Source organism: Bos javanicus, chromosome 10 (assembly GCF_032452875.1).
Source record: "Bos javanicus breed banteng chromosome 10, ARS-OSU_banteng_1.0, whole genome shotgun sequence".
Taxonomy (NCBI): Eukaryota; Metazoa; Chordata; class Mammalia; order Artiodactyla; family Bovidae; genus Bos; species Bos javanicus.
The window spans coordinates 7635677-7651027 of record NC_083877.1 but is presented as its reverse complement, the minus strand read 5'-3'; the positions used below and the strand labels follow the sequence as shown (position 1 = coordinate 7651027).

The 15351-nt window shown below is 45.8% G+C and overlaps 1 protein-coding gene across 2 annotated transcripts in view; it reads right to left on the bottom strand.

Annotated features, from left to right (window-relative positions):
- IQGAP2 (IQ motif containing GTPase activating protein 2) overlaps nt 1-9907 on the bottom strand; it is a 307710-nt gene extending 297803 nt beyond the window's left edge. The window contains exon 1 of one of the 2 annotated variants that reach the window (XM_061430007.1): nt 9542-9907. In XM_061430007.1, coding sequence (XP_061285991.1) covers nt 9542-9587 — 46 coding nt within the window. In that variant the 5' untranslated portion in view covers nt 9588-9907. The remainder of the gene's footprint in view (nt 1-9541) is intronic. The other variant, XM_061430008.1, reaches the window with a different exon arrangement.
- Between the last annotated feature and the right edge of the window lie 5444 nt (nt 9908-15351).

Genomic DNA, 15351 nt, shown 5'->3' with positions numbered 1-15351 from the left:
TTTAAAGCAAAACCTGTAATAACAGCAAATATAGTCTGTGTGTCTTCCTAGGTACCAGGATTCCAGGTTACCAGTTAGGTACTAAACCTAAGCATTACTTAAGTATTTCAAAGATCTGCTGCTTCAATAACATGCAAATCAAGTCCATTTATAAGAAGATGACTAAGGAATTGCCTTAACATTACGTAAGACTGAGTTCACAATCAGGCAATAAAATAAGAGAAGTGAAGTTAAATTATTGGGAACTATTCTACCTTAAAAAGGTTGAAGGCAAAAGGGGCAGGGGGCAGCAGAGGATGAGATGGTGGGACAGCACCACCGACTCAATGGGCATGAAATTGAACAACCTTGGGGAGACAGCAGAGGGCAGAGGAGCCTGACATGCTGCAGCCCATGAGGTCACAGAGAGTCAGACACGACTTAGTGACTGAGCAACAACAAATATACCTTAATTTGCAAAAAAAAAAAAAAAAAGACATAAAAACGTCTTTCTTTAGAGATTCAGGAGGAACAGGAAAAGACGAACAATTAAAAGTCGTCCTCTTTGGGGATCCTAAGCAAAAAATCAGAGGACTGTCCTATGTTTAATCAAGAGCAAAAAAAACCCAGACCAATAGTTTCCTGTAATGGGGGCATGGTCTGAATGCACTAATTCCTATCAAACAGTATCTCTGCTAACATACTCAACTGATCTCAAAGTTGGGAATGAATGAAAAACACTTTTAAGTTGTCCTGGAGCGGGGGGTAAAAAACAGAAGAAGAAGACATCTTCCAACCCTTACTGTCCAGCCCCACCCACACCTACAAGGACTGCAGTCCAGAATGGCCAGGGCTGAGACCTTCCTTATTACACAAACAGGTTATCCAGCTCACTCAGCCTTCCCCACGGCTCCAGAGAGCACCACCTACCCTTAGGCATCTCTGGGGAGTTGACGTCACTTAATCCCTAGTCAGTGGAGATTTGGGACTTTATCATCTAAATCACATTTGTTTCCCAGAAGGGAGAAAAGCAACCTTAAAGCCACACTGAAACAGATCCTATACAGTAAACACAAACCTGGACAGAAATCAATGCCAGGGTTTGTATGCGGTGCTTGTGTGTGCTCAAAATCAAACACACAAGGAATACTGTAAACAAAGCATTCAGTAACGTGCTCATGTGTTTTTACTTACTTGACAAAAACCTGCCAGCCCTGTGGAAAGGGTAATCTGTGTATTAGGAATGCTTTTTCACCCTTGCACTGGAGCACCAGTGCATCAGGAGTTACATCAGGAGTGCCTGGAGGGCTTCTGGAAAACAACTTAGAAGGTCTGGGTGGGGAAGGGACTTCACCTTTCCCTCAGGTTCTCAGGGGATGCTCTGCAGCCACGGCAGGAAAACCACTGCACTGACCTCAGAAATAGCTGTCAGTGCCTTTGGGCACCTTGGAAAGAAGGGCCACACACAACCCATGACTGTAAAACTAAGCGAGAGTCCAGGGAGAGCGGTGTCAAACGGGAGGGCCTGCTCATGAACTAGAAACACGGTATTTGCCACTTTCAAACTGAGATGTTCATCTTGTGGATGCCCTAAATCTCCAGTGAAATTTGATAAGAAAAATCATCGTTAAGTCATGGGAGGATGAGTTGTATAAATTGGGGAGAGGTGGAAGAAGCCCTACCCCCTAGATAGTCTGGTTGTCAAGGTCCTTGCCTGGCTATAACTACATTCTCTTTAAAAAAACAACACCTGTTTTTAGAGAATTCAGAGAATCTGCCTTCTGAAATGGCTTAGAGTTAGCTGTCTACCTGGCTGGAATCTCCTGGGCACCAGCGAGGCTCCAGATCTACCTCTCTTTGGGTTCGCTGGATGCCACCCATTCCAGAGCCATCATCAGGATTTACGTCCATCGTATCCTAAGTGAAACTATAAGACAAACCTGACCGGTATAAACAGGAGCGCGATAAAGGGGCCTCTGAGCAACGAGAGATAGGGCACCCCCCCAACACATACGCAAACACACACACACCCAAACTTCACCCACCCTCTTGCTGCTCCAGGCCCTGTGCGTTCCAACCACACCCACATTCACACCATCCCCCACTTCACCAGGTCACCTGCCCATAAAACCTAATGGAAACTCTCAAAGAACAAAAAGATTCTTCAGGGAGAGACTAGATTAAGCTGCTCTCCTCAAGAGAGCACTGTCTTTTGTTGCCTACAAATAAAGGCTTCCATGATAAGTTCCCCTCTGGCTACCCCTCCCTCCACAGGACCTACCCACACCACCTAAACATCAACCCCACCAAACAGCCACGCAACAGGCCCACTGGAATGCCTTTCCATTTTCCTTCCTGACCTCCCTCAAGGCTGTGGTCACAACCTTCATGAGGCACCCCATTTCCCCATCCAAATCCGTCACTTGTGTCTTCGCTTCCACGGAACTTGGAAGCACACCAATAAAAGTAGAGGCATTACTCTTGAACTTCCAGACTGTCTTATAAAGTGTAAGGCTGTAACCATTTTCCTTCATCCCCAGGGTGTTGTGCGTGTCAGATACTCGATTATTGAAATCACCACTGTGTGTTCAGCACTATGTGCCAGACTGCACACTCTTGCGAGTCCCTTGGACTGCAAGGAGATCCAACCAGTCCATCCTAAAGGAGATCAGTCCTGAATATTCACTGGAAGGACTGATGCTGAAACTCCAGTACTTTGACCACCTGATGCGAAGAGCGGACTCACTGGAAAAGACCCTGATGCTGGGAAAGACTGAAGGCGGGAGGAGAAGGGGACGACAGGGGATGAGATGGTTGGATGGCATCACCGACTCAATGGACATGAGTTTGAGCAAGCTTTGGGAGTTGGTGATGGGCAAGGAAGCCTGACATGCTGCAGTCCATGGGGTTGCAAAGAGTCAGACACGACTGAGCGACTGAACTGAACTGTACTGCCAGGAACATTGGCCACTGTCACAGGAATGCAAAACATCATCCTTCAAGGTATAGGAGAAAACCCCAAGGCTATTCAGGCAGTTAAGGGCCAAGTCAGGATTTAAACTCACATCTACTCAATACCAAACCCTGTGCCACTTCACTGACATTGTTCTGCCTTTTAAGGGAGAAAAACAGAATGGAATGGTAAAGTGAAACAGCACTAGCTCACTGGTTAGTCAACCCACTACAAACCTCTGTCTGATTTCTCATCAACCCTAGACTTTAACACATGGCCAGTAGCCTGGGGGGTTGCCATGGGGTTGCAAAGAGTCGGACACGACTGAGCGACTAACACAGAACATGTAATAAAGCGTTTTACAAATTATCCTATTTGGAATCACTGGAGCATACCATTATATTACGGAAAAGCCTTTCTTTCATTTCAGTGCCTCACGATGAGATGGCATGTCTCTACATATACATAAATTGGTTGGATGAAGCCAGGATATACTCTATAAAAAGCCCATGTATTCTTTGATGCTTTTCCTTGGGGGGGGTGGGGGGAGGGCAGTTAAAGAGTAAAATAAACTTGAGAGAATCCTGCCCACCTTTTAAAAGAGTACTTTTAAAAGAGCACACTATCCAAATGGTCACAGGTTTCTGCAGTTTGATAAAATCAGGACAAACACCTGAGACAGACAGAAAGAAGGAAGGACACGTCCTCGGACGAGTCAGAGAAGGCAAATTGGCAGCAGCTGGTGAGAAAGACGGACGGGTCTGGAAGCATCAGCTTCCAACCACCGCACCCCTACCCCCTGTCACGGGTAGCTGTGCGGTTTTGAGACAGTGTCATGGGCTTCGGCTTAGGGAAAACCACTGGTCCTCTCAGAGGTAATAACAAGGAATGGTAACAATGGCACACGAAGCACACAAGCACTTGGTAACTCCACCAACTTCAACTCCACACCAGGTGCTGGCGTGCCTACCCTGTAGGGCTTACCCGACTCAGATCAGAAGTCGAATAGCCTTTGTCTTTGGTTGCCATGTAGACTTGGTAGGCACTAGATCTGCTTGTACACTAGCCTTGTAAAGAAAATGAGCTGTTGAAAAGCTTATACCGTGGGAAGGTGAGGGGCAAAAGCAAACTAATGGTTCCTTTGAGAAAAAAGGGGTTCGCTAACGCCTGAAACAACGCTAAGTTCTCCAACAAACTGGGTATTACGAGCTTAAATGCTCCCAAACAAGTCACTGGGGCTGAGGACATATGTGATTAAAGTTAAAAGCATACTAAAAGAACACTTTAGCTGGTGACCTGAAAGCACCTTCTGAAAAGCTTAACCACATTAGTGCATGTAGGAGGAACTTCATTTTTTTGTCTATTACAGACTGCATCTCAGGGCAACAGTGCGCACACCCCTCCTCCATCTTCGAAGAAAAACACAGACAGACTGTTAGAACCAAGCTGCCCAAAAGTGAAAGTGAAGTCGCTCCATCCTGTCCGACTCTTTGAGACCCCATGGACTGTAGCCTACCAGGCCCCTCTGTCCATGGGATTTTCCAGGCAATGGTACTGGAGTAGATTGCCATTTCCTTCTCCAGGGGATCTTCCCGACCCAGGGATCAAAGCTGGGTCTCCTGCATTATAGACAGACGCTTTACCACATGAGCCACCAGGGAACTCCTTAAACACAGGTGTATTCAATCCTGTTTTATACACCTGAGATTAATAGTTCAGAACTTAACTTTCTAGTACTGGGAAAGCAATAAGAAGCTTAGTAGTGTCGACCACCGAAACACACCAGTCACCAGGTGATTTGGAAATCTCATCATGCGGACAAGAGCATCAGACACTAAAAGTACCAGCCAGAACCTTCTCCTGCAACACACACACAAACACACCCATGCTGGGCTTATGTTACACTTCTTTAAGAGAAGCAAAGAGTGAAACACTGATCATTTACAACATTTCTCATGATTTTGCAGAGGGTAGAAAACCACAGTTCCCGGCACAGATACATTGATTACTGACCCACACGAGGCACTTAAACTTTGACTGGATCATCAGTGATGAGCAAAATCATCTTAGTCACAAGACCCCTCTCTGCTATGGCTGGTCTTTTAAACTGTCAAATAACTGGAAGAAAACTTTTGACAGATCATGGTGGCAGCGTGTCCAGAGAATACATCATAGTTTGTTACAAGAGCATGAAAGTTATCTGCAAATCATTATCTAAGCATAAGTTCCACTTAAATTTAGTTTTGACTGTAGAAAGACTCTCTGGTTGTAATGTTCTACTCATGTCTGAATTAGTACAGCGGCTTCGCCCTTCTCGTTTCCACATCACCTCTACAGAATTGTGTTAGGGAGCTAATACTCCAGTTTAGTTCTGTAGTAATGTCTTAAAGGGCTTCCCTGGTAGTTCAGTGGTAAAGAATCCTCCTGCCAATGTAGGAGACTCAGCTTCTATCCCTGAGTCAAGAAGATTCCCTGGAGAAGGAAATGGCAGCCCACTTCAGTATTCCTGCCTGGGAAATCCCATGGACAGAGGAGCCTGGTGGGCTACATCCAAGGGGTTGCAAAAGAGCTGGACATGACTTAGCAACTAAACAACATCTCAAAAAATAACTTCATAGGTTGCCAAAGGAAGTGGCCAATGTGGAAGAAGCAAGGATCAAATAGAAGCCTATTTAGTTTTAATTCAGTGCACCAATGTGCAAATCAGGAACACTTTAGCAATCTCTCATGTCAGAAATCTGAGAAGGGAACCTTGAAGAAGAACTCATTGAGAAATCCCTCAAGAACAACACACGATGTGGTATTTCACAGACCCTCAGCCTGGTAGAGAAGAGAGACATCATAACAGCCCTGAACTGAGTTAATTTACTTTGTACAAGAATTACTGAAATAAATGTCAATTCAAGGGGAGGAGAAATGGCAGAACATCAGCCCAGATCTAAAACAAATATAACAGCTTAATTCAAACTACCAAAGAGCTGTTTTTAAAGACCAGTCTCAAATATGTTTTACTAGGAATATGCAGCACTGGAATTTAAATTACTACAATATATATATAGGATGTATATATTGAGAATATATATATCCCAATAGGGAGTCTGCTTATCTTTAAATGTTGGGGATGAACCCGGCTTGGTATAGTTTGAGGTTTCATTGAACCCATAACTCACCAAACCCACAAACAAGAAAAAGCACTGCCGTATAACACAACACAGCAAATACAATCCTGTATTCTCCTCTGTTCTTTCTGTGAAAAGCCCAAAGCACTATTTTCAGTCCTGTGTTGACAGAAGGCCCAGAAAGCCAGAAACCGTATATTCTAATACATTATGCCGTCCCCTTTTGCGTGGATAGTTGATTAGGTAGTATCTATTAACACTAAGGTGTATTCCACTAGACATCATTTTTAAAATAAACTATGAACGTCCTCACACATATAAGAATTTAGATCTTGCATCATTTTATATAAATGATGCTATGACTAAAAATATTTGTGAGGACAGACAGAACAGACTTGTGGTTGCCAAGGGGAAGGGAGGGTGGGGGAGGGATGGAGTGAGAGTTTAGGATTAGCAGATGCAAATTATTATATATATATGGATAAACAACAAGGCTGTAAAGCACAGGGAACTATATTCAATATCCTGTGATAAGCCATGATGAAAAGGAACACAAAAAAGAACGTATGCCGCTGCTAAGTCGCTTCAGTCGTGTCCGACTCTGTGCGACCCCATAGACAGCAGCCCACCAGGCTTCCCCGTCCCTGGGATTCTCCAGGCAAGAACACTGGAGTGGGTAAAAGAATGTATATATATAACTAAATCACTTTGCTGTACAGCAGAAATTAACGTATTATAAATTAACTGTATTTAATAAAAATATATACATACATATATTTGTGAAGTCGTTTTTCCATCTGTCCACTAGGAAAACTATTTCACTGCTTTGTGATCGCCCATCCCCCAGTTTGAACAATTACTTCCTTCAGTCTGCATCTGATGAGGGGAAAACCCAAAAGTATAGCCCCAAATAGTATCTGACCAGCACTAGTATCGTTGGAGTAAGTACATGGACTATCCTGAATGAAGGAACATAGCAACACAGTAAGCTCCCTGTGAGTTACACCTTGCGTGTCAAAAGCATTCAGGCTGTGGTCTCTAAGTGGTATTTGTCCTCACACAAAATAGAAAAGCCTGTTTGCTTTTCTAACTTCTCCATGAAAGAGAACGTCTGAAATATACGATGTGTATGATACAAATCTTCCCCAGTGGCACCGTGGTAAAGAATCTGCCTGCCAGTGCTGGAGACACAAAAGACTCGGCTTTGATCCCTGGGTCAGGAAGATCCCCTGGAGGAGGAAATGGCAACCCCCTCCAGTATTCTTGCCTGGAGAATCCCATGGATAGAGGAGCCTGGCAGGTTACAGCCCACGGGGTCGCAAAGAGTAGGGCACGACTGAGCAGGCAGACACATTATACACATACCACCTTCAGCTCTAGACCTACTTGCAGGAAAATGGTGGTAACAGCAAGTGACCTCCTCTAACAAGACACTCAACTCAAACAGTGCCGTTTAGTTCAGGAGATCTCTAAGTGTAGCTGTTGATCTGAGGTTTCATTCAGCTGATGTTGTACCTTTTAAACAAAATAATGATATTTAATGCAATAAAAAGAATCCATGAACATACACCATTTATGAATCTGGTATCAAACTCATAGAAGTGTTCATTTTAAGGACATAATAGGCTATTGTGTTAAAGCCTTAAGAGTTCAGGGCGGTCATAAAGTCTGGAAATTGGCAACTACTTTCCATTTTTTACTATGTCATGTGACCAAAGAATGCCTTCTGAGGGGGATTCCAAATAGATGGTACACCACTCATTACATCAAGCTCCTAAGTAAAGTTAGACGAGGATTTCCAAAGCAAGTGGCTACACAGAATGCTCTTCACACTTACAGGATCTCAACCTACTTGACAGCCAAGTCTAGGAGCACTCTAAAACTGCAGGTGCATTGAATGAAAACCAAGTGTCATCACAGATGCTCATGTAGGGAAATGGGTGGAAATGCAGCATTAACGCACTGCGTTCTTGTACGTTTGCCCAGCACACTCAACTAGCAAGGCACAACACCGAACAGATCATGGTTTAGGATATGACATCAAAACCCCTTTTTCAATGCATACTCGCCTAGTTTCCACACATTGTGATCATCTTATAATTTGACACAATGAAGCTGCCAGACACTCTGGGAGCTTGATGTATCCAGGACTTTCACCAATCTGATGAATGGCTGACATCCTCTGGATGAACACATCCCAGCTCAAGGAACTCTGCCCTCTGAGTGGTTTAGCAAAGTGCAAACTCAGGCTGCAGAGGGCAGGCCTGGGGTTAAGTGTTAAATGCATCTCCCTAGAGGCCAGAGGCCGCAGCTGACTCCTCACTGGCTGACACAGGAAAGGTCACCTGGGAAAACTCATCTCTGATGTTCCCTTCCAAGGCCCCAGAGGAGAGAAGCCAGGGTAAGCAGGCCGACTACTCCCTTTTTATGAGGCAAGCCTGTGGCCCTCACGACAAGTCAGAACCACAAAAGGTAACCTTGCAGCAGGAATCACCACCTTAACCCAAACCTGCTACCCCTGCCACCAAGGCCAGCCCGGGCAAAAGATTAACCTGTGATCCGCGACCATGGGTTCACCAACCTTGTTGAGAAAGAGGGAACGCGCCAACTTTCTGTTTGTTTTAAAGGAAATACTTCTGGCACATGTTTGGTAAAGACTCTGAACTCTGCACATGAAGCCACGTGGTTGGATCTAATCTGGCTCTATCCACTGAACGATCAGCCAAAGCAACGTCCTTCTGACGGTAGCCCCTGGCGGGGTAATCGACAGGGTCTCATTCAAGTCACGCGGCTCCAACCGGATCCCAGGGAGCCCAGCGCCGCGTCCTGTCGGCGCTGCAATCCTCCCGCGCGCCGCACAGTCCCCGCAGGGCCCAGGGGAGGCGGGGGACGGAAGGCGGGGTGGGAGGAACTGGACCGGAGGTGCAGCTTTCAGCTGCAGCAGGAAAGGACTCCCAGCTCCGGTGGCCCAGGTGAAGCTCTAGGGAGCCGCCGTAGAAGGAGATGCCAGGCCTTCCAGGAACGCTGGCGCTGCCACTAGCAGGATGCGCGGGCACACTACTAACGGAGCCCACCTGTAGCCACAACAAGCAAACTTTCCTCCCCTTCTGAGTTGGAAGAATCGGGTCCCTAACGCCACCCCCTGGCCCGAGCCAGCAATGGCTGGGAGCTCCGCGGGATCCTCACCTGATACCCCTAAACCCCCAACTCGGTGTGTTTCAGGGCGCAGACCCAGTTCTGCCTCGCGCCACGGTGGAGTGTGCAGGGGGGAGGGACTGGGGTGCCAGCTGGGTATTATGACTGTGGGGAGAGCCGGAGGACGCCGCTCACTAGCCTTTGCAACTCCAACTCCCAACTTTGCCAGCCACCCAGCCGCTGCCCCCCTGTTCCTCTGCGGCGCGCACTCGGCTCCCCCGGCTTCTCCAAGCCTTCCTTCGGGGAGAAAGCCCCCCCCAAAGTCAGCGGATCCCCGCGCGCCCAGAGGACTTACAGCCATAGCGAGGTCTCTGCAGGGACGGCTGGTCCTCGTGGGGCATCCTGCGAGGCTCTGGGGGCCCGCCCGGGGCGCGCCCCCCGCGGCTCCCCTCGCTGGCCAGGCTCGCCGCTCCGCGCCCCGCCGGCGCGCTTGTATCCGGCTTCTCGCTGTGCCCGCCTGGCCGCCCGAGATAGGCGCCCGGCTTGCTCGGTGCGCCCTCGTCAGCGCCCGCCGCCGCCGCCGCGCGCTGACACCCGGGCAAAAGTGAACTCTCTTCCCTCGCTCGCTCTGGGCCGCCGCCGCCGCCTCCGGGGCAGGTTTCCTTTCTCCCTCCAGCCCGACCCCGTTATCCACCGCGCTGGGAGCGCGCGCCGCCGCGCAGCGACCTCTACCGCCCGCGGGGCGCAGCGCCCGGGCGCCTGGACCCGCCCCCGTCCGGCCCCCGGGCTTGGAGGAGGGGGCTGCGCTGCTCCTGGGCCGGGATCCCCTGCAGCTGGGGCCCGCGGCCGCCCCGCCTGCTTTTTCACTTGTGGAGCGTTAAGAGGGTGGAAGTGAACCTCCGCGGAAAAGAGCAAGAAAAACCGCAGAAGATACAGCCAGCCCCAGCCGTCCGGGGTGTTGCTCAGTTACAGAGGGACAAACAGCGTGGTTCCTTTTCCTCTGGGGAGATTGCGCCTTGACTTTTTTTTTTTTTTTTTCGCTGCAAACGTTGTTTCTGTGACTCCTTTTCTATAAAATACAGGGTTCCCCTTTCATGACCAGAAACTGAGAGTGTGTGTCTGTAGGAGGGAAAAGATAAACACTCCCCGAGCAACCACTCAAAACACCATCCTGGGCTCACCTTCGGCCCGCTCCCCTCCCCCAAGTACAGAACTATGGCCCAGCCCAGCTGGGGTCGACACCACAAAAACCTTTTCCGGCTAAGCTTTTAAGGAAATTAAACTGCATGTGGCAGTTTTTAAAGTTTGGTTTTTAGTGTTTTTTTTTTTTTTTTTAATGCAGTCACCTGGAGCTGTTTTTCTGTGTGTCTCGGAGTGAAAAGATTTGGAGGCATGTGGAACTCTTCTATACTGGTGACCTCATGTGCTTGTCAAACGTGGAATGTATGGGTTGACCAGATGGCTGGTCAAATAAAACAACCTAAGTGGAGATACAAGAGATGATTTTGTTGGAGAAAAGGTGGCATAGTGACACTAAGCGTTTTTAAGTCTGCGAAGATCAGGGTGGCCAGCTGGTTCCTTCTCAAACGTGTGGAAACTCAGATTCCAGGGCCCCATCCTCAGAGCTTCCAGTTCAGTTGGGTCTGGAACAGGGCTCATGAATCTGCATTTCTAACAAGCTGCCCTGTGATGGTAGAAAAAAAGCAGGAGGGATCTCAGTTGGATTCAGGTGAATGTGTTCTGATGGAAGAGCAAGGGGATTCTATCCCACTCTTCTCTTTTTTTTTTTCCCCTGGAGTCATGAGATTCTCAGCGGGTTAGAATGGGTTGAGTGGGAGCTTTCTCCCTAAAAAGCAGAGGCCCCTTCTTATAAGAGCAGTTCACAGGTGAAATAATCACATTTTGAGGCACAGCACTCTGTCAGCGTTCAGCCAGACAGGGGCATATTCAAGGGGGATTTCCTGTGTTTCTGGACATGCTGAATTGGATATTTCAAGTTCATTTCATCTCAATGATTCCATGTATTAAGTACTAACAATTAAGCCCTTACTCACACATTATCAATTTTCAGGATGAGTGTATGATTTAGGACCCAAATAAGTGGGTAGTCTATGTATTTAGGGTTTCCCTGGTGGCTCCGTCTATGGGGTCGCACAGGATCGGACACAACTGAAACGACTTAGCAGCAGCAGCAGCAGCTGGTGGCTCAGATGGTAAAGAATCCACCTGCAGTGCAGAAGACCTGGGTTTGATCCCTAGATCAGGAAGATCCCCTGGAGGAGAGCATGGCAACCCACTCCAGTATTCTCACCTGGAGAATCAACATGGATAGACAAACCTGGCAGGCTACAAAGAGTCAGGCATGACTGAGGGACTCTTTTTTTTCTTTCTTTTTTTTTTTTTAATGTATTTAGAGGTGGGAGGAAAATCACTGTAAACCAGAATGGTCAAGGAAGATGATAGCATTTGAACATATGGTTTGAGGTGGACCTTGAAAAAATGGGTAAGAGTTGGATGCAGAATGTCTATTTCTGAAGGACAGGCAAGAACAAGGGAAATGGGGGTGGTACATGAGGCTGAGTGAGGGTGGGAACTTTGAAGCTGGTTTCAGATCATAGAGGTCACTGAAGGTGGGCATAAGAGGACTGGATATTATCAGAGAAGTAATTGAGAGCTCAAAGTTTTAGGGCGTGGGAGCAGCATGATGCAACAGAATTTAGGGAAGAGGAATCTTGCAGCAGATAATAGGATGGATTGGAGTGGGGCAGCTGGAGGTACTGACACCAGGTGGAAGGGGCTGTGGCAGAGCTGGAAGAAGGAAGCGAGGAGTTTCAGTGAGGTTGATCTGAGGCCAGCAAGACTGAAAAAGAGAGTTTTAATACAAAGCAGTTGGTGCCATCAATATATAAATATCACCAAATGTAATAAGTAAATATCTGTTAATGGTAGAAGGTGAAGATTAAAACAAAAATATGTGGTGTGCAGGAGAGTGGTTCTGAGTTCACATTCCAGCTGTCAGCTCTTCTCTGAAGGCTCTGGGGAGGTTTCAAAGCTCTGTCATGGCTAACGTTTCTATGGAAAACTTAATGCTAAGAAGAAATTGTAAAAGCAAATGCTCTTGATTTTTTTTGCAAGTGCTGAAATTAGTCTTTTGGATTTCAGTCTGCGTTCACTGGGTAACAGTACTATCTCACAGATCGCTTCTCTGCAGTATCTCAGGAAAGAAACCTTGTCTGCAGAATTCTGGGCTATTTTCTCTTAGGGTTTGACCCTGGAGGAGAGTGATTCAAATAAACACAAGGCAAAGTGCTGGCTTACTTTGCCATCTGACTATGCTTACGCAAATATTAAAACAAAACTGAGGCCATCTAATGAAAAATGTTTTTTTAATAAACCAAGAAGAGTTTTTTCTTTCATGTAAAACAAAAGATGACACTGGAAAACTACTAGACCTGGTAAAACAATTTTTTAAGCCTATTATTTTATTTTTCGAAATATTTTTTATTTACTCATTTGGCAGTGCTGGGTCTTAGTTGCAGCACATGGGATCTTCAGTCTTTGTTGAGGCATGCAGGATCTAGTTCCCTGTCCAGGGATCGAACCCAGGCCCTTTGTATTGGGAGCCAGCGTCTTAGTCACTGGACAACCAGGGAAGTCTCAACATTATTTTAAAAATGATTGTTTTCAGAGGCCATCTGTCTCAGGAGTAGTTGAAATGAGTTATTTGGAAAAAAAATGCAACTTTGTTTTTATAACAAAACAGACTATTCACATCAAGAGCATCAAACAGGATTTTAAAAGTATTTTTGAATAAAGATCATGGCATTTAACATTCCAGCCACCTTTGAAATGATCTGGTCATTTTCCAATAATATCATGTTATGGATCATTTTAACATTTTTACCGAATAGTGACCAATGTGTTTTCAAAAGCATCACCCAAAGAAGTAAGTCATGAAGAAATGACAGGAAAGAAATCATTCCAACCTTTCTCAAAGTCCTAGAAGACTTTGGGTTGTTAAAATTTTCTAACTTATTCCCTGTCCCAGAAAAAGATGCTTAGCAGGAGCAGGATCTGCGTTTTATTGCAAAAGAGACCTCTGTACCTAAAAAGGGAATGTTACAGTCCAACATAAGATTTCAAAAAAGAAGAAGAAGAATATGAACAGAAATAAGTGTAACAGCCAGTGTTTCAGTTCTCAAAAACAAAAGCCTGGTAGTAGTATCAGGGTAGGGGATAACTGTAGAACAGGTGGCCTCTACGCATCATTTTATGGCCAAGGAAACAGAGAGGCATAGAAAAGTTGCATGGTTTCCACAGAAGAAAAGAAGCTTAGTGACAAGTCAAGGGTTCTGAGAGTCTCTGTCCATTGCCTGACTCTTACATCCCTTTGTGGAACACGGTCTTAATTGGCAGATGAGAGGCAGGTAAACTAGCTGACCTAGGAGAGCTTGGCCATTTTGAAAGAAGCTTGACTATCAGAGAATGAACATGAAGATACCCATTGTGTTACTAACCTGGACTCTTGGATTCTTGAATCAATAGAGACCGGTAAGAGGCCATATGAGAAATTCAGGCAAGGCTTTGTTGGGACTCATGCTGCAGCAAGAGAGAACGAAAACCAAAAACAGGTGCCCTTGTTCATAGCGCTACCTGAGGAGGGTGGGATGGTTCCTTAAAATGCGATGAGGGCAGGGGCGGATTGGTGGATCAGGCGGAAAAGGGTGGTTTGGGTGGTCTGCCTACTGCCTTGGTGGAGCTGTGTGCAGGGATCATGCACGGTACCCTGCTTTTGCTCATGGCGCCTCGGAAATGGCACTTGGCCTTTTTGCCTCTTATTGTTCATAACTGTCCCGGCCATGCGTGCATGCAGGTTTTTCCAGCCCCTCATTATTTCTTTGCATTCTGTTGCTCTAGGAGATGTTTGTCCAGGACATTTGACCCTCCAGTAAAGGGTCCCAGGTCGCATCCTGTCTCAATTAGGTGACAAAATGATAAAGTATAACAAACGTGGGGAGTTAGGAGTTCTCATATGATGTTGGGAGAAGTGTCCTTTGGGTAATCATTTCTAGGTGTAAGCTGGTCCTCTCTGGTTAAAGAGGTACATTTTGTGAAATCCAGCAATTCCATGTCTACTAAGATCCTTTAGAGAAACTCCCACATACAGGGAAACATATACAAAATGGTCATTCCAGGGAAAAACAGCCTAAAGGTCATCTAGTGGCAGAATAAATACATTGTGACACATAAAAATAGCAAATGATAAATATGTGATGCCAATTATATGCAGTAAACAAACATACAAAATAACATTACATAATAGACATAGAGACATATGCCTTTGGTAAAAGTATAACAAATGCACAGACAAAATATGCCAATTTTAGAATAGCAATAACTTCTGAGAAATTAGGGAAAGGGATGGAAGCTGAAAAGGTAGACAAGGAACATCAAATATATATATTACATTTAATTTCCTTTTAAAACACTGAAGCAAAAATGGCATTTGTTGTATCCAGGTGGTATGTATGCACCTTCTTAATGTATTAAATTAAAACATTAAAATCTCTCTCTGTGTTTGGAATGCTTTTCAAGATATTTTTTTAAAAAGAAACAAGCATTTTGTTAGTAGAGTCAAATAGAATTAATGTCTTTGTCGGTTTACTGCTTTTTGAAATTCAGCTTAATTTTCTTGAGTAAGGCAAATCTATACTACTTCAAAATAAAGCCTCATTGAGATAAACCTTTTGATGATGGCAATCTGAATAAACAAACACACATATCCTTCAAGAAAGGTACTTATTATCTGGGGAAGGGATTGTGGCTCCCACCCCCAAACTCAGCTGCCCCCTAAGGTGCTGCTGGGACCCACTTCCTGGTGACCAGCTTCTCCATTTGAGGACTGGTTAATGACTCCTGGTCTTCCGGTTCAAACAGAACAAGGGACAGCTCTTGCCTTCATGAATGGGGGGAGGGTTGACCGTAGGTCTGGTCTGTTGTGTAAGCAGAAATTGCCACACTTTGACAAAGCACTGCTTAAATATTTTGGTGGGGCGGCCTCCACTTTAAAGTTTTTGAGGAGGGTTGGGGGGGGGATTAGTCAACCAGCTGCTAAAGCTCAGTTACTCAGCTTGTTAAGAGTTAACTTCACATCTGGATCTAGTC